The sequence below is a fragment of the Zingiber officinale genome, chromosome 8B, assembly GCF_018446385.1.
Source record: "Zingiber officinale cultivar Zhangliang chromosome 8B, Zo_v1.1, whole genome shotgun sequence".
Classification (NCBI taxonomy): domain Eukaryota; kingdom Viridiplantae; phylum Streptophyta; class Magnoliopsida; order Zingiberales; family Zingiberaceae; genus Zingiber; species Zingiber officinale.
In genome coordinates this window covers 27,975,849-27,995,800 of record NC_056001.1, presented here as the reverse complement: position 1 = coordinate 27,995,800, position 19,952 = coordinate 27,975,849, and the positions used below count along the sequence as shown (strand labels likewise).

Below are 19,952 nucleotides of genomic sequence, written 5' to 3'. Positions count from 1 at the left end.
AGTTTAGCTCCTTAAAAAATGACGCTTACATATAAATGATATTAGTAAATAATACATATACAATGCTTATATATATATATATATATATATATATATATAAAACTTAATACTTACAGTTTTATCAAAAATAGTAGTGTACACTACAAGAAAAATTAGATTTTACAACACTTAAAAGACAACGTTTTTTTTTAAGTGTTATCTTTTTTTTTAACAACGCTTTTAGTGAAAAGCGTTGTATATCTATTTATTTTCTAACTAATAGACAACACTTTTTTAAAAATCGTTATCTATTAATGATTTTTGTGGGTCAAAGACAACATTTTTTGAAAAATATTATCTATTAACAATTTTATTAATCTTTAAACCATCAATTAATATTTGACTAAAATTTTTCACTTCCCCAATTATTTTTCCGCCACACAACCTAAATTAACAATTTGACCTCCTAACTCGCGATCTCCTTTCACGTGAACTCCCTTCGCCGAAACCACCAACCCAAAACTCCGTCTCTGTCTCCGTCAACTTCTCGATCCTAGCACAACCATAGTCCCCCCCCCCCCCCCCGCTTCTTCTTTGGGTACAAGTAAGCGATTAAGCGCAAAGCTGCCTCCTTGGTAGGTTTTAGGATTGCCTCACCCTTTGGGTGTGCATGTTTTTTTTAGAAGATAATGGAGTTCTGGATGGAGTTCTTGGCGAATAGTTGGGGGGCATCAACGGCATGGTCGGGGTCACCTTCAGCTATCCACTCGACACGCTCCATATCCACCTGCAACAACCATCGTCGACTCCCGCTTCCTCGAATTCCTTCGCCCTTGCCCGACGATCCCTCCCGACCGTCGACCTCCTTCGTAGCATCGTCCCTCGTGAGGGTCTCACCGTGCTCTACCACGGCATGGTCGCGCTGCTCACCTCCGTTAGCTTTCAGGTACCCGTCCTCCCCTTTCTATGATTATCTTCAAGGGAACTAGATCGAATGAAGCTCAGATCCAAGTAAGCAGTCCCTTCTCTTAGCTTATCAAATCATTGAATGCCATGAAGAATAGTGAGGAAGAAAATCGATGAGGAGCTCAAGAAGCTTGCTGAAAAGTGAGATATTTTTTTCCTTATTACTCTTTAATATTTGGTTTTTCTTCTCGTTCTAGTGTTTTTCTACTAATTGTACCTTGATGAGATTTTTTAGATGTTTTAACTTTATCCTTGAGTGATATGTTATATGATTTGGGGAACAATAACCAGATCTATACTAGTTTGATGTTATTTAGTGTCAGAAAATAGGTAGAAGAATTTTTAACTCAAGCAAGAGAAGCTAAAATCATAGTTTGCAGACAAACATGAATGAGATTAAATGTAGCCAGCCGTTTCTAGCAGTAAAATATCATTTCATCTCATCCAATTTCTATCTAACCATTTTTTATGGCTTGACTAATGTTACATACCTCTAGAGATGCTTATAGAGATTTTTTACTATTAATACTGAAATATAAATATTTGAGATATTATTTTCTACCTGAGTTTTATTGCTTGAAAAAGAAAGCTAAGAGAAATTGAAAAATATACGGTGCATCAAGAAAATATCAAATATCATTTATTCCTTCATTTAATTATATACAATGTTATGTCATCACTAGTATTCAAATTAATAAAATAAATTTTATTAAATTGTCTAGTTTTTTATTAGCCCGGGTGGTCCATGAGAGTTTGCGTTTGCCAAAAGGATGGGATTTTTTTTAACTCTAGCTAGTATTTACTTCTAACTCAAGGATTTTCCATGTGTGTGGAACTGTCTTAAATGTTTACGATTTATTTACAGGTTCTGGGAATTAAGAGGAAGATGTTTGCTAAGAAGCGCTACGTCGAGAAGGCTTTGATGAAGAAGACATAAGCTTCCTATACATCTCTCTAGTTTCTAAGTTCTTACTGATGTATCCATGTTGTTGTTATTGTCTTTCCCATTTATAATCAGTTCATAATCGTGTGGTGCAGTTGAAATAATAGGCAAGTTTCAGTGATTAGAGACAATGAAGTTTTTTGTTTTGAGCTTAGTCTCTTAAAACAAATTCATAGTTGTATTTAATGCTCAGCTATATAAAATTGTAAGCAATAGAACTAATTCTTTTTTCAGGCCAAAACAACAAAGAAGATTGTGTTGACACTTCAATGCCAGAGCTATAAGCATTATTCACGACATCCAATAAAAATTTGTACTAATATTCTACCTCTCTATCCTTCGTAATTTTTCCACCTATTGCTAATATCTATTTTGTTCTCTCAGATATGCAAGCACTTTGAGATTGGAGGAGACAAAAAAGGACAAGGGAACTTCTCTCTTCTCGTTTGTTTTTTTCCAAATTCTAGGTTATGTTATGCTCTTATTTTCATTGAATATGATAGTCATCTGATGTTATGAGAACTTGATTTATTTCATTTATCTACATTCTGTGATTACAGGAGCAGCAACTACATGCTATGTGGCACTACATCTGAACCTCAGGAGTGTGACTGGAAAGTACTTCGACGAAGAACTATCAAGAAGGCTTTGGGATTTAAGCGAGAAGATGGTTAAAGCCAATGAGTAAAGAGCATTCAAGTTAAGAGGATAAGTAGCATCTATCAAGATCCTTTAAGTTCATGTAATAAGATGTAGTCGATAGGAGTAGTTTTGAGTATGTTCTAATTAAAATTTCTTTGTATGCGAGTAATTATGTTTGTTATAAAAGTGTAGGGATGATAATTTATATATTTATCTTAGTTGTTTATTTAATAATATGTTATTGATTGAAGTAGATTAATTTTCATTTATCTTTTATTTGTCTTTGGTATTAAAAGATAATAGTTTAAAACTTCTTTTATTTTGCTAAAAAAAATAACGCTTTTTATGCATTGTGAAACTGTTGTCTTTGCTAAAAAAGACAACGCTTTTTATACGTTGTCTTTAAAAAAGACAACACTTTTTATGTGTTATCTTTAACAAAGACAACACTTTTTATGTGTTGTCTTTAACAAAGACAAGCTTTTTATGCGTTGTCTTTGCAAAAAATGACAACGCTTTTAAAATGTTGCAAAAGCGTTGTCTGTGCTACAAACGACAACGCTTTTAAAACGTTGTCTTTGAGCAGACATTTAATAACAGTGCTTTTAACAACGCTTTTTCAGCCACATAGATAACGCTTTTAAAGCGTTGTCTATTAACTTTTTTTCTTATAGTGGTAATTTTCTATGACGCCAAGAGAGTTATAATGAATTATATGACCTTCCTCTAGGTCTATGACTATTAGATGTCAATAATCATCTTCATTATTTAGAGGACAGAAAATACATCTAATGGCTTGCCTTCGTCAGTTTTAGCACAATGTTTTAATGCATTCACGTGCATCATTCTAAACATTTTCTATGTAAACAAGATAAAATTTTAGTTGACTACATCTAATATATATAAAAACAAGATCATGTGCTCAAATATTTACTTCAAATCCAACCCCACAAAATATGGATGAATACTATGGTGAGTTAGAGGTTTTAGTTTCATTAGCTAGAATAGTCCAATAAGCATTTATGCAATCTCCATTGATGTTTGAGTCCAATCAAATATTGTCATAAAAGATTGCATATTTAATAAGAAAGTATTGTTGGACAATATTGAAAGCACTATAGCCCTACATAATCAATCAAAAACAACAAAAATAAGTTAGTATTATTAATTATTATTTAACTCCAATATTCATCATTGGTTTACATAATTATGCAATTACGTTACCAACTAACTTACATTAACTGACTCATATTCTTCTTAAAAATGTCTTCGCTGGCTAAAAAAAATTCAAATCCTAACATGCCATTAAGGATTACAAAAGAATGAATTACCTACAATCGACCCTACCTTCAATATTTTGGTCTTGAGCTTCTTAAATTCAACACATTTTATTTATATATTTGATGAACATGTGTCTTCAGTCTTTGATGGGGTAGGAGCTTCTAGTTCTACATCCTAAACAATCTATTTGCTTTTTTTTTAACACTCAGATATTTATTTTCTCTGGGTTCTCTTTCTTTTCAAGCCTAGTCCAAAAATAGTTGGTAGTCTTGGCGGATTAGGTTCTATGCCTTCTTTATCCTTGGTAAGGGATACTCGTGGCTCTTCTGAGACCTTGCTTTGTAGTAATTTTTAGAGCTCTTTGATTTTATTTTTGACATCAGCTATGATTTTATCTTTTACAATTAAAATTATGTTGTCTACACCAACATTTTTATTTATTTTTTATTTAATATATTTATTTTATTCTATATATTACTCCTTTTTTATATTATAAAAATATATTTTTATTTTATTTATATATTTCATTTTATTGTATGATTTTCTAAATCTATATATTCTATTTTTTTCCTATTTTGTTTTCCTTTAATTTTAATTTTAATATATATATTTTTATTAATTTTTAACTTTTAAGTTATTGATTTTCTATTTAATCTATTTATTTTATTCTACATATTACTTTTTTATATTATAAAATTGTATTTTATATTTTATAGATATATTTCATTTTATTATATAATTTTTTTTATCTATATACTCTTTTTTTTTATTTTTTATTTAATTTTATTTTTAATATTAATATATATATATATATATATGTATTTTTATTATATTTTTTTATTTTAATTTATTTACTTTATATTTAATCTATTTATTTTATTCTATATATTACTCCTTTTTATATTATAAAAATATATTTTATATATTTCATTTTATTTATGATTTTTTAAATCTATATACTCTATTTTTCCTATTTTACTTTCCTTTAATTTTAATTTTAATTTTAATATTATTATATATATATTTTATTTTTATTAATTTTTTTTAACTTTTAAGTTATTTATTTTATATTTAATCTATTATTCTTTATATTACTCCTTTTTATATTATAAAAATATATTCTATATTTTATAGATATATTTCATTCCATTATATGATTTTTAAATCTATATACTCTATTTTTTTCTATTTTATTTTTCTTTAATTTTATTTTTTATATTAATATATATATATATATACATATATATTATTTTAATTTATTTATTTTCTATTTAATCTATTTATTTTATTTTATATATTACTCTTTTTTTTTTTTAAGTATTTGGATTTCTTCAAATTCACAATCACTCGAAGGTTCGAGCAAGGAGAAACTATATAAAAACAACAAGAATAATTTTGTTAAAGTCATAACTTTCTTTTAGTTCAAATCAAATTATAAGATTATTTTATATTTCCAAGCGCACCATATAGATTTAAATCCAACTATTTGTTGGATTTTTCGGGCCGCGAAAATCACTTTTTCGTATCACGGAAACCCCGAAACCCCAAGCCACCGGATCTGTGCGAAGTAAAATAAAACAAAAATACAAGTACGAGTTTCTTAGACTTATTTGTAAACTAGATTTACAAGGAGAAAACCTTTTACTCTTGATGCGTGCCCTTCGCGAATCCCGCTCGTCCAAGGAAGTGTCGGATCTCGAGATCGTCAAGCGTACGATCCTCTAGAAGTATCCACACGAACAAATGGGTGGAGAAAAACTAAACAAAGGTGTGCTAGCACCCTTGATCAGTCACGCAAGAGAAGGAGAGGGAGAGCAAGAAGAGAGAGCAAGGAAGAAGATGAGTTGAATGAGCCTTGAATGAAAAATGAATTTTTCATTCACTACAAAAGTGGCCGGTCACCTCAAGAAGTGTAACCCCCTTTCTCATTTAATGTGGCCATTAAAGAGGGAATTTGTAACCTCCATGAGGTAGCACACACATGTGCTAAACATGATGATGTGGCACATCATCATTGGCCACTTAATGCCAAGTCACAAATGATGTGGCATAAAGTCAAGTCAAACTTGACTCTTCCTCTTCCTCTCAAGTCAAGTCAAACTTGACTTAATCTCTCTCATGCCTGATCTAATCCAACCATTTAATTTAAGCCAATTTAATATAATGAATCTAATTCATTTAATTAAATTGATTCAATGAGTCATAATCTAAATTAGACTCATTGAACACATGAATCAACTTGAGTCCAACTCAATTAGCCCAATTAGGATTACTCTTAATCCAATTTGATTCATCACATGAATCTAATTCTCTTGGTTCATCATATGAACATAATCTCCATCTAATTGTCCTTTGTGTGTGACCCTATAGGTTCTTGTAACGTTGGCAATGCCCCTAAACTCATTTAGGAGCATAAGTAATGAGCGGTATCTAGCAACACATCATTACTACCCAAGTTACAAGAATGTTGAGATCCAACATCACCTTGTGACTACTAATTGTGACTCCTCACAATATATAACAAGTGTCCTTCTATCCTAGACATCTAGATTGATCAATGTGAGGCATAGACCGTGTCATCCTCTAACCAATCTAAATCTTGAACTCCAAGTAGACTCACTCGATCAAATGAGCTCAATATCTCATATTGACTCATTTGGGCATGGTCATGCACTTCGTGGTCTCACTCTATTAATAATATCGATGTCACTCCCGTCATATAGGAGGGATAGATCCCATCTACATCACTCACATCCCTCCGCATAATTTGTTACATACCCAGTAATCGCCTTTATAGTCCACCCAGTTACGGGTGACATTTGACGAAACTAAAGTACATAACTCCTTATGTAGGGATCCATGGTGACTTTAGGTCTAAGGACTAGTAGTCATACTAATAGTCACATGAGAAAGTATATGACACTCATATAACGATCCATGATACTTTCTCATGGCGGGTCATTCAGTATACATTCTCCAATGCATACACATGTGTCAACTTGATATCTCTATATCCATGACTTGTGAAATCAAGTCATCGAGTTGACCTACATGCTAGTCTTATTGCATTAACATTGTCCCTGAATGTTAATACTCGACTATGAATGATTAAGAGTAGTGTTCCCTATATCATCTCACTATCGATTCAAGCAATCGATTGATATAGGTAAGAACCTTCTACTCAAGGACGCTATTATACTTAGTTTATTTGGCACCACTACAAGTAAGTATAATAACCAAACAAATGCCTTTATTTATATAAGAATATGATACAACAAGTCCATAATACAATCATCAAATGATTGGCTCTAGGGCTCTAACTAACAATCTCCCACTAACACTAGTGCCAATCAGTGTAGGCTCTAAGCCCCAATGACCTAGTGTGACCATCATGCTTTCTCTGTGCCAAAGCATTGGTCAAGGGATCTGCGATGTTAGCCTCTGTAGGTACTCTGCAAATCTTCACATCTCCTCTGTCGATAATCTCTCGAATAAGATGGAAGCGCCGTAGTATGTGTTTGGTCCGCTGGTGTGAGCGAGGTTCGTTAGCCTGTGCTATAGCTCCATTGTTGTCACAATAGAGCTCAATAGGGTCAGCGATACTAGGAACCACCCCAAGTTCAGTGATGAACTTGCGGATCCAAACTGCCTCCTTTACTGCCTCTGATGCAGCAATGTACTCGGCCTCTGTTGTAGAATCAGCGACTATGTCCTGCTTCAAACTCTTCCAGCTCACAGCACCACCATTTATGCAAAACACGAACCCTGACTGCGATCGATAATCATCCTAGTCGGTCTGGAAGCTAGCATCACTATAACCCTTTACAGCTAGCTCGTCATCGCCTCCATATATCAAGAAATATTCTTTAGTCCTTCTTAAGTACTTAAGAATATTCTTGACCGCTATCCAGTGACTTTCACCTGGATCTGACTGGTATCTGCTCGTCATGCTCAAAGCATACGAGACATCAGGTCGAGTACATAGCATGGCGTACATGATATATCCTATGGCTGAGGTATAAGGTATCTGATCCATGCGGTCTCTCTCATCTCTAGAAGAGGGACCTTGAGTCTTCGAAAGACTCACGCCATGTGACATCGGCAGAAATCCCTTCTTGGAGTTCTGCATGACAAACCGAATGAGTACCTTGTCAATATATGTACTCTGACTTAGGCCAAGCAATCTCTTAGATTTATCTCTATAGATCTGTATGCCAAGAATGCGAGATGTTTCACCTAAGTCCTTCATTGAGAAACAACTCCCTAGCCAGGTCTTGACAGACTGAAGTAAAGGAATGTCTTTCCCAATGAGTAGTATGTCATCCACATACAATATGAGGAAGACAACTATATCCCCTACAACCTTCTTGTAGACACAAGGTTCATCTTTGTTCTTGATGAAACCAAACTGTTTGATCGCATCATCGAATTGAAGATTCCAGCTCCGAGAAGCTTGCTTTAGTCCATAAATGGACCTATGCAGCTTGCATACTCTTCTAGTACGCTGTGGATCTACAAAACCCTCAGGTTGTATTATGTACACATCCTCGAGCAGGTTTCCATTCAGAAACGCGGTTTTGACATCCATCTGTCATATCTCATAGTCATGGTATGCTGCAATAGCAAGAATGATCCGAATGGACTTAAACATCGCTACTGGAGAAAATGTTTCATCATAGTCAATACCATGAATTTGCTTGAAACCTTTAGCTACCAAGTGACCCTTATAGATAAGTCCATCCATGTCAGTCTTTCTCTTAAAGACCCACTTACACCCAATTGGTTTTACCCCTTCAGGTGGATCAACCAAAGTCCATACTTGGTTGGTGTACATGGATTCTATTTCGGATCTCATGACCTCTAGCCATTTCTCAGAATCTGGTCTCATAACAACTTCCTGATAGGTGGTAGGCTCATCCTCTATGAGCACAACGTCATCATGGTCAGACAAGAGAAATGAGTATCTTTCAGGCTGACGACGTACATTATCAGACCTGCGAAGAGGTATGTCTACTTGAACTGGTTGTCGTTCCTCACCTCCTTGTGGAACAACATCATCCACAACACTTTGTGGTTCCAGTTCAACTTCCATCGAGGCTTCAGTGCTATTGTTCGCATCTTGAACTTCTTCAAGATCGAACGTACTCCCACTAGTCTTTCTAGAAACAAAGTCCCTTTCTAGAAAGACCTCAGTCTTTGCCACAACTACCTTGTGCTGACTGGGAATGTAGAAGTAATATCCCTTAGTTTCCTTGGGATATCCAATAAAGTAGCACTTGTTAGATTTGGGTCCTAATTTGTCTGAGACTTGACGTCGAACGTAAGCCTCACAACCCCAAATCCTCATAAAAGACACCTGGGCATCTCTCCCAGTCCATATCCTATATGGTGTCTTTATCACGGCCTTGGATGGAACTTGGTTGAGTATAAAAGCTGCCGTGTCTAGAGCATAGCCCCAAAGAAATGTAGGAAGATCTGTGTGACTCATCATAGACCGTACCATATCTAATAGGGTACGATTCCTCCTTTCGGATACACCATTCCACTGTGGTGTTCCAGGAGGAGTGAGTTGGGATAGAATCTCACACTCAGCTAGATAGTCACGAAACTCATGGCTAAGGTTTCTCCACCTTGATCTGATCGAAGTATCTTAATACTCTTGTCAAGCTGGTTCTGTACTTCATTCTTGAATTCTTTGAACTTTTCAAAGGATTCAGATTTATGTGTCATTAAGTACACATAACCATATCTACTGAAGTCATCAGTAAATGTAATGAAGTACCTATAATCGCCTCTAGCAGGGACATTGAAAGGGTCACATACATCACTATGTATAAGTCCTAACAAATCAGTCGCTCTTTCACTGTGCCCACTAAAGGGAGTCTTGGTCATCTTGCCTAGTAGGCATGACTCGCACGTCTCATAAGATTCAAAATCAAATGAGTCCAACAAACCATCCTTATGGAGCTGGGATAAGCGCTTGTCATTTATATGACCTAAACAACAGTGCCAGAGATAGGTTTGGTTCATGTCATTTGACTTGAACCTCTTGGTATTTATGTTATAGATAGGGCTTTCAAGGTCTAGAATGTAGAGTCCGTTCATCAGAGGTGCACTACAATAGAACATATCTTTTAAATAAACAAAACAACATTTGTCCTTTATTATAAAAGAGAAACCTTTCTTGTCCAAACAAGAAACTGAAATTATGTTCTTAGTTAAAGCAGACACATAACAATATTCATCTAATTCTAATATAAGCCCAGAGGGCAGAGATAGAAAATAAGTCCCTACAGCAACAGCAGCAACCCGTGCTCCATTGCCTACGCGTAGGTCCACCTGCCCTTTGCCATAGCGCCTGCACATTAGTACAAATGTGAGAAGCACATCCGGTATCTAATACCCATGATGAAGAAATAGATAGATTGACTTCTATAACATATATACCTGAAGTGGAAGTCTCACTTCGCTTCTTCTTAAGATCTTCCAAGTACACCTTGCAGTTCATCTTCCAGTGCCCGGTCTGACCGCAGTGGAAGCAGGTAGCATCCTTGGCGACCCCTCCTTTAGGCTTCAGTGTCTTGCCTTTGCCCTTGGCTTGGGACTTTCCCTTGCCTTTGAGCTTGCCCTTGCCCTTTTGTTTCTGAACCATTAGAACAAAGTTGGGCTTAACCTTCTTAAGGTTGATCTCAGCAATTCTTAACATGCTAAGCAACTCGGGCAGTGGCTTGTCAATTTAGTTCATGTTGTAGTTTAGAACGAATTGACTATAGCTATCCAGCAAGGATTGCAAGATCTGGTCAGTGGCCAGCTCTTGGCCAAGAAGAAATCCCAACCTCTGTAGGTTTTCTATGTACCCAATCATTTTGAGTACATATGGGCCTACGGGAGCCCCATCTGACATCTTGCACTGAAATAGTGCCCTTGAGATCTCAAATCTCTCATGCCTCGCTTGTCCTTGATACAGTTGACTAAGATGTTCAACCATATCATAAGCGCCCATCAACTCATGTTGCTTCTGAAGCTCAGAGTTCATGGTCGCGAGCATTAGACATGACACATCTAATGTGTCATCTTGATGCTTCTTGTAAGCGTCTTTATCTGCTCGCGTGGCATTGGCAGGAGGAGCCTCCGGAATGGGCTGCTCCAGAACATACAGTTTATGTTCTTGGGTGAGAACTATTCTCAAGTTCCTGTACCAGTCCAGGAAATTTGCTCCGTTGAGCTTGTCCTTCTCAAGGACAGAATGCAGAGAGAAAGAGTTCGTATTCGACGTCATGGTTATCTACAACAGAAAAATGCAGAAAATAAATATCATATTCTTTTAAATCATTTAATTAGACCTTTAACTAAATGATGCTCCCACTGAATTCTATAATTCATGTGGGACAAGATCCACATCATACTAACCCTTGAGTTAGTTTTGGCTAATACGCCCAAGATTTAGTATGATCGGTAGTTAACGATTTACCAATTACATCTCTATGCAACTCTTGTTTATAGGATCATTATCCGCAGTTATATTAAAACTTGAGTTAGCTTTAGCTAATACGCCCAAGAATTAATATAAATGTGATTTATACCCTATCTTTCCAACCGTTGGAAGAATGCCTATAGTTGTACTTGATCCACCGAGTTAACTAGGAATACTCAATCTAATTGTGTTTGTACTCGCCCATGCGTTGATAAGCGGGACCAAGATTGTCCCTTCGTACCCTACTAAGATAATATATGTTGCTCTGCTTTGGCAGATTCAACAACACATGTGATCGAGGTAGTGATAGGTATCACGGCACAGTAGGCATTAGAGTTGATGTGATTGAGATCTAATCTAATCGAGAGGGTGCATCTTGTACACGATTTAGATCTAATCTAATCGTTAGACACTAATTAATTACTAATCATGCATCACATACACACAAGCAATTAATTAAATTTATTTGTGATTAGTCATGGCCCTACTACGATCTTCTCAAGCCAATGAGAAGATCGGATGGTCAACCTAAGGTCAACAGCTTCTCAAGCTTCTTCCTTTGACCATCTTGTGTTGCTCGCACCCTCCTCGTAACTCCGTCTCGAGTGAACCTTCCACGGCTCCAATTTTGTACATTATAATTTTAAAACTCGAGTTACATTCGAGTCTAAACTAATTTACAACAAGAATATAAAATAGAGAAAGGCACGACGCGCAGGTCGTGAATCAAATATATAACACGCATATCACATGACGGCACGCAGGCCGTATTATGAATTACAACACATTTTCAATCAAATTAGGTTTTTTTGGGCCATGACCATCACAAATTATACATAATTCTAAATTATGTAATTTCCATAATTTTATGTAATTTTAATACTATTTTTTACAATTTTACTAGTAAAATTTCGCGGCGGTCCCGTTTAGCGGTTTTCGGGCGCAATCGCGGAATGAATCCCCTTGCGGGGCCAGGGGCAACGCCCCTACCCGCGATCTAACCATCGCGAGTGTTCCTTAGCGATCCTACAATGCCTTAGCCCACTGTCCCAAAAAGATTTGGGGCGAAACCTTGCCGTTTTGGAAAAGCTTCTCGGTAGTCGAAGCCTACAAGTGTCGAAACACTTGTGCTTCGCTTCTACGAGAAAATTACCCATAAAAACTATAAAATTAGAAAATTTATAGAATATTATAGATCTGGTATTTTTCATAAAAATACAAAATAAACTCGTACAAGACTTCGCACGTGGATCTGATACCACTGTTGGGTTTTTCGGGCCGCGAAAATCGCTTTTTCACGTCGCGAAAACCCCGAAACCCCAAACCACCGGATCTGTGCGAAGTAAAATAAAACAAAAATACAAGTACGAGTTTCTTAGACTTAGTTCTAAACTAGATTTACAAGGAGAAAACCTTTTACCCTTGATGCGTGCCCTTCGCGAATCCCGCTCGTCCAAGGAAGTGCCGGATCTCGAGATCGTCAAGCGTACGATCCTCTAGAAGTATCCACACGAACAAATGGGTGGAGAAAAACTAGACAAAGGTGTGCTAACACCCTTGATCAGTCACGGCAAGAGGAGGAGAGGGAGAGCAAGAAGAGAGAGCAAGGAAGAAGATGAGTTGAATGAGCCTTGAATGAAAAATGAATTTTTCATTCACTACAAAAGTGGCCGGCCACCTCAAGAAGTGTAACCCCCTTTCTCATTTAATGTGGCCATTAAAGAGGGAATTTGTAACCTCCATGAGGTGGCACACACATGTGCTAAACATGATGATGTGGCACATCATCATTGGCCACTTAATGTCAAGTCACAAATGATGTGGCATAATAAATAATCTGGGCCGGCTGTGTTAAATTCCGGAGACACCACGCTTTACCTGGGCCAGCATTCACCGCTGATTTACCTCCTCCTAGGATCCCTGTGGGGCCAGGCCTAGGGGGCCGCTAGGCGGCGGGACCCGCCTTTTGCACAACAAATGATGTGGCATAAAGTCAAGTCAAACTTGACTCTTCCTCTTCCTCTCAAGTCAAGTCAAACTTGACTTAATCTCTCTCATGGTTAATCTAATTAGGGCTGAGCATTCGGTCAAAACCGAACCGACCGAACCGAATAGACCGAAAACCGAATAAACTGATTTTTTTTTCAACCAACCGAATCGACCGAATTCTCTACAAAAATCGAACCGATCAAACCGATAAAAGATCGGTTAATTCGGTTTTTGACCGAATAAATCGATTAAACCGAATTTTAAAACTTTATTTGATTTTAATTTAAAAAAAAAGAAAAGATTTTATTTTATTTATTGTATTTTTAAATAAAAATAAATTAATAAATATTTTTATTCGGTTTAACCGAATTACAAAACTCAAAACCGAAACCGAACCGGATTCACCGAAAACCGAACCGAATTTTAAAAACAAAACCGAAAACCGAATTAACCGAACCGAATTCCTAAATTCGGTCGGTTCGGTTCGGTTAATTCGGTTTTATCGAATTTTTGCTCACCCCTAGATCTAATCCAACCATTTAATTCAAGTCAATTTAATATAATGAATCTAATTCATTTAATTAAATTGATTCAATGAGTCATAATCTAAATTAGACTCATTGAACACATGAATCAACTTGAGTCCAACTCAATTAGCCCAATTAGGATTACTCTTAATCCAATTTGATTCATCACATGAATCTAATCCTCTTGGTTCATCATATGAACCTAATCTCCATCTAATTGTCCTTTGTGTGTGACCCTATAGGTTCTTGTAATGTTGGCAATGCCCCTAAACCCATTTAGGAGCATAAGTAATGAGCGGTATCTAGCAACCCATCATTACTACCCAAGTTACAAGAATGTTGAGATCCAACATCACCTTGTGACTATTAATTGTGACTCCTCACAATATATGACAAGTGTCCTTCTATCCTAGACATCTAGATTGATCAATGTGAGACATAGACCGTGTCATCCTCTGACCAATCTAAATCTTGAACTCCAAGTAGACTCACTCGATCAAATGAGCTCAATATCTCATATTGACTCATTTGGGCATGGCCATGCACTTCGTGGTCTCACTCTATTAAGAATATCGATGTCACTCCCGTCATATAGGAGGGATAGATCCCATCTACATCACTCACATCCCTCCGCATAATTTGTTACATACCCAGTAATCGCCTTTATAGTCCACACAGTTACAGGTGACGTTTGACGAAACCAAAGTACATAACTCCTTATGTAGGGATCCATGGTGACTTCAGGTCTAAGGACTAGTAGTCATACTAATAGTCACATGAGAAAGTATATGATACTCATATAACGATCCATGATACTTTCTCATGGCGGGTCATTCAGTATACATTCTCCAATGCATACTCATGTGTCAACTTGATATCTCTATATCCATGACTTGTGAGATATAGTCATCGAGTTGACCTACATGATAGTCTTATTGCATTAACATTGTCCCTGAATGTTAATACTCGACTAGGAATGATTAAGAGTAGTGTTCCCTATATCATCTCACTATCGATTCAAGCAATCGATTGATATAGGTAAGAACCTTCTACTCAAGGACGCTATTATACTTAGTTTATTTGGCACCAATACAAATAAGTATAATAACTAAACAAATGCCTTTATTTATATAAGAATATGATACGACAAGTCCATAATACAATCATCAAATGATTGGCTCTAGGGCTCTAACTAACACTATTGGTGCTAGCCTATTTGAATTTATGAAAAATATCTCAACTGCTAACAAGTTTTTTGTTTACAGACCTGAGATATGGTGTGAAATTTTAGATATCGAATCTTGATTGTGATTAATGAACAAAGCGGCCAAGGACGGATCATATCAAGCCCACAATCATGCTAAAATTTATCATCATATTGGAGCACCTCTAAAGAGCTTTAAATAATTCTCATAACACCATAAAGTCACAAGACTTAAAATAGGTACAATCGAACCTATCTAGGTCCATCAGTGAATTTTAAACGAAACTTATTGATGGCCCTAGGGTATTTGGATTTTTTTTCAAATTCATGTTCCCTAGGAAGGTTTGAGAGAGAGGAACCTAGATATGCTATCAAAACATAGTTTTAACTACTATTGCTGAAGTTCTTGTGGTTTGTCAGTTGACACAGAATAGTACACCTAATTTGTATTCAATGAACATCAACCACTGTCCTATTTTTATTTTTCAAGTACAACAATACTTATTTTATTTAAGTCATAACTTAGAATTGAAAATAAATTTACAGGACTTTGAAATTTCCAATTCCAACCTGTAAAGTTGAAATGCATTGTTAGACTGAGCCTATCATATTTTTGAAAATTCACAACTGCTAGTGAGTTTTTAGTTTACAAAATAGAGATATGGTGTGAAGTATTAGTTCTGTCTTGCTGGGATTGGTTTATACTTCTCATATCATAGAACACTATTGGACCCTGTGGGTATTTTGATGTGATCAACCAAGTTAGGTTAGATCCTGTTGTTATTTAATCTCTGTGTCTAAGTGTGCAGGAACTTAGGAGCGCAGGAAGTCGAGCGGAAGACGTGGCTAGTGAGAAGGACGGTACGGGAAGGGAGCCGACGGGCTCGGTACGTCCGAAAGACGAGAGAGCTACTGAAGAGTACACCGGTGGGCGAGAAGAACGTGTGTGATGTTTGAGGGACGTAAAGCTGGGACGGAAGCCTACTCGAGGAGAAGGCCGGGAATTAGGTTCGGGTGAGCCATATTCCGGTTGGCCATAATCACCCAAAAGATCGGAGCTTCGGAAGGAGAAAGGAAGCCAAAAGGAGCTGAAGAAGCTAGCTAGAGGCACCTCATACCAATGCTAGAGGCGCCTCAGCTGCCTCCACTGTCTGAGGCACCTTAGACAGCTTGGAGGCACCTCAGACCCAGTCAGAGGCGTCTCCAAGGCCATTTGAGGCGCCTCAGACCCAGTAAAACTTACCGTTTGCAATCAGATAAAGTTTTATCCGGTCAAACTGTTGGAGGCACGTTGAATCCTTGTTGGAGGCGCCTTGGACCTTCGAGATAGACTTTCCAGGGGTTATAAAAGGACCCCTAGACCTAGGAATTAAATATTCATTCAAGCAATCAACTTTGTAATCAATTCCTAGCAACTAGTGAGTGTTCTAAGTGTAAAAAGGTTTCTCCGCCTACAGTGAAGGAGACTCTGCTAGTGGAGCTATTCAACCGCCTTGGATTAACAACCGTCTTGGTTGTAACCAAGTCAATTTCTGGTCTCCCTTTTCTTTTCTGTTATTTCATTATTTTTATAGTTGCTATTATTTTAAGTTGATAGTCTAGAGTAAGGTATACTTTTATTTTCATGTAATTCACCCCTCTCTTGCTGGCCCCGCTGCACCAACAAGTGGTATCAGAACCAGACCGCCTTAGAAGGACTAACCGCCAACTGAAGCACAAAGATCAAGACGATAGCCGGAGCTAACATTCATCCCCCGAAGTTCGACGGAGACTTCACTACATGGAAGCGAAAAATGGAGGTATTTTTTAAAACTGAATTTGATATACTTTTAATAATGAAGTATGGATATGCAGTGCCAAAAGATAAAGAAGAGTGCAACTAGACGAAGAAGGAGTAGGCCGATTGCGTGGCCAACGGAAAGGTCAAATTTCACCTACTTAGTGTTCTGCCGCCCCAGGAGGTAAGTCGGATCAGAAGCTACGACTCTGCCAAAGACCTCTGGGATAAATTCTTGGAGCTCCACAAGGGCACCTCAGAAGTGAAGCTAGCAAGGCGCGACGTCCTCCGGACACAACTAACAAATCTTCGGATGAACAACGACGAGAAGGTTGCGCAACTCCAAGCGAGGATCAAGGAGCTGATAACGCAACTGACAAATCTCGGCGAAACGGTAACAAATCGAGATTCCATCCGGTATGCGCTCAACGCCTTCCCAAGAACTCCAGAGTGGGCGTCCTTAGTAGATGCTTACTACATCTCTAAGGACTTTGAGGTAAGTAGTTTAGAAAGTCTATTTTCTACCTTCGGACTTCACGAGTCTCGACTTGCAAAGCCTAAACAAGTAGAAAAGTCGAACCTCAACATTTCCCTACAAGACGAAAAGGACGATCCCGACTCTGAAGCGTCGATCGACGAAACTGAAGCGGCTCTTCTGGTAAGAAAATTAAATAAGTTCGTTAAAACTAATAAGTTTAAATCGTAGTCGAGGAAACATCAACGGAACAGAAGGATGGTCTAATGATATAACTGCAACGAGAAAGGGCACATCAAGGATGACTGCCCGAAGTTGAAGAAAAGGTACAAGGAGAAGCCTCAAAGACCAACGTCCTCTACACGCAAGAATCTGAATGCCACCTGGGATGGTTCTTCATCCTCCGAATCAGAAGCCGAAGCCTTCTCAGGATTAGCACTGATGGCTAACCATCTCTTCGAAGATGACTCAAGCTCAGAGATAGGGGTGTCAAAAATGAACCCGACCCGACGACCCAACCCGAGTCGACCCGAAAAAAATCAGGTTCGGGTTGGGCATTTTCGGGTTCGGGTCGGGTTCGGGTTGGAGGGTTGGAGGGTTAAATATTTTCGGGTTGGGTCGGGTCGGGTTCGGGTTGACCCGGGTTGACTTAAATATAGGGTTTTGTGGGGTTTTTTGGGGTTAAATCAAATTTTATTTTAAAAATTTAGATGTTTTTATGTATATTAATATCATGTTTGTATGATAATGATGGAGTATTGAGATAAAAGTGAAGAATTATAGGGAAAATATCCCAAAAAAGTCGTTTTGAATCGGATTTTCGGGTTATATGGGTCGGGTTCGGGTTGATCGGGTTGGTCGGGTTCGGGTTCGGGTTTAGGTGTTTTGGGTTGAAGTCGGGTTCGGGTCGGGTTCGGGTTGGGTTAAAAAAAATAAAAAAAAATCCAACCCGACCCAACCCGACCCGACCCACCCGAATTGACACCCCTACTCAGAGATAAGTATAGATGAAGGGGGAGAAACATCAAAAGAAGAAGAAAGCGGTGATGAAGGGGGAGCATCACCCCTTAAGGTAAGTAAGGTACGTGATCTCACTCCTACTCAGTCATTTCAATTTATCAAATTGCTTACGAATGATCTAGCAAAATTAGAAAAAGAAAATACTGAATTAAAATTGAACTTAGCAAAAGCATGTCCACTAGATATGTATGATAACTTAAATTTAGAAAATGAAAAATTAAAAATTGAAATTGAGAAATTAAAAAATAATGCATGCTTAAATAAATTTCCAAAATCGAAACTAAGGATTTATGGAAATTTAAATTGGTACATTAGAAAATATCAAGGACAACTTAGGAAAATTCTTAGAAACTATATACCCCTAAGTTTTTAAATAACCCAGTAGGAAGGAACTTTTATTGGATTCCAAAATCCGTTTTAGACTGATTTTTTTTTCTCATTAAATAAAGGCTTTCAAAAGAAAAATTAAACAGATAATTTCTTTTAAGGCTTTGTTTAAGGAAGTGGTTGTTGCTCCAATAACCAAGAAGGTCTAGTGTCTCGCCACGACCTAGAAGCCAAAATATTGAAATGAAATGTTTAATTAACTTCTTATTAAAGCATTAAAATTTAAAATTAGATAATGCTTTAATTTTTTTTCATACTTAGGAAAATATTCTTGCTTAGAATTATTACTTGGAAAATCTGTAGAACTATTTTTTCCTAAGTTAAAATTTTTTTTCTGAAATTAGAACTAAATTAGAATAATGTTTTCAAAAGACTTAGAAAATTTTTTTTATAAATTTTTAGAAATTGTCTTAAACTAAGTTTTTTAATAATTTAAATATTAAGAATTAATTTTGAAAATGTTTTGTACCCCGATTTTTGCTATGATCAAAGGGGGAGAAATAGGTACAAGTTAAGGGAGAATTGGGGAATTAAAAAACTAACTTTGGTTTAAATTTTTTTGTGTTTTTCAACATTTAGAACTAAATTTTATGCTTGTTGCAATTTAGTTTAATTGCAAATTTAGACTTTAAATGTCAGTTAGTAATTTTCTTAAATTACTTTTTATTTGATTTTACCCTAACTTGAATTTGAGTTGATGCACATCAAAAAGGGAGAGATTGTTGGACCCCGTGAGTATTTTGATGTGATCAACCAAGTTAGGTTAGGTCCTGTTGTTATTTAATCCCTGTATCTAAGTGTGCTGGAACTTAGGAGTACAGGAAGTCGAGCGGAAGACGGTACGGGAAGGGAGTCGACAGGCTTGGTGCGTCCGAAGGACGAGAGAGCTGCGGAAGAGTACATCGGTGGGCGAGAAGAACGTACGCGACGTTCGAGGGACGTAAAGTCGGGATGGAAGCCTGCTCGAGGAGAAGGCCGGGAATTGGGTTCGGGTGAGCCCTATTCTGGTTGGCCACAATCACCCAAAAGATCGGAGCTTCGGAAGGAGAAAGGAAGCCAAAAGGAGTTGAAGAAACTAGCCAGAGGCGCCTCAGACCAATGCTGGAGGCGCCTCCACTGTCTGAGGCGCCTCAGACAGCTTGGAGGCGCCTCAGACCCAGTCAGAGGCGCCTCAGACCCAGTAAAACTTACCGTTTGCAATCGGATAAAGTTTTATCCGGTCAAACTGTTGGAGGCGCCTTGAACCCTTGTTGGAGGCGTCTTGGACCTTCGAGATAAACTTTTCAAG

At 37.2% G+C, this 19,952-nt stretch overlaps 1 protein-coding gene across 4 annotated transcripts; it reads left to right on the top strand.

Annotated features, from left to right (window-relative positions):
- The first annotated feature begins 536 nt into the window (after window positions 1–536).
- Window positions 537–2,783, top strand: LOC122017986. Of its 4 annotated transcripts, none has more exons than XR_006121517.1 (5): window positions 537–583; window positions 663–1,086; window positions 1,811–2,201; window positions 2,273–2,355; window positions 2,449–2,783. XR_006121517.1 is itself a non-coding variant. In XM_042575719.1 (4 exons), the coding sequence occupies exons 1-3, from the start codon at window positions 719–721 to the stop codon at window positions 2,287–2,289; spliced, it is 303 nt and encodes a 100-aa protein (XP_042431653.1). In that variant the 5' UTR covers window positions 562–718; the 3' UTR covers window positions 2,290–2,355; window positions 2,449–2,783. The 4 variants fall into 4 exon arrangements, 1 of the variants encoding a protein (XP_042431653.1); XR_006121518.1 differs by having other exon boundaries at window positions 562–925; window positions 1,012–1,086; XR_006121516.1 differs by having other exon boundaries at window positions 562–1,086.
- The last annotated feature ends 17,169 nt before the right edge of the window (window positions 2,784–19,952 follow it).

Bases quoted from the DNA above. Each gene is read 5' to 3' on its own strand.
- LOC122017986 (XM_042575719.1), top strand. From the start codon at position 719: ATGGTCGGGGTCACCTTCAGCTATCCACTCGACACGCTCCATATCCAC. The intron at 926-2,122 runs GTACCCGTCCTC...TTCTTTTTTCAG, and splicing joins TCACCTCCGTTAGCTTTCAG to GCCAAAACAACAAAGAAGAT.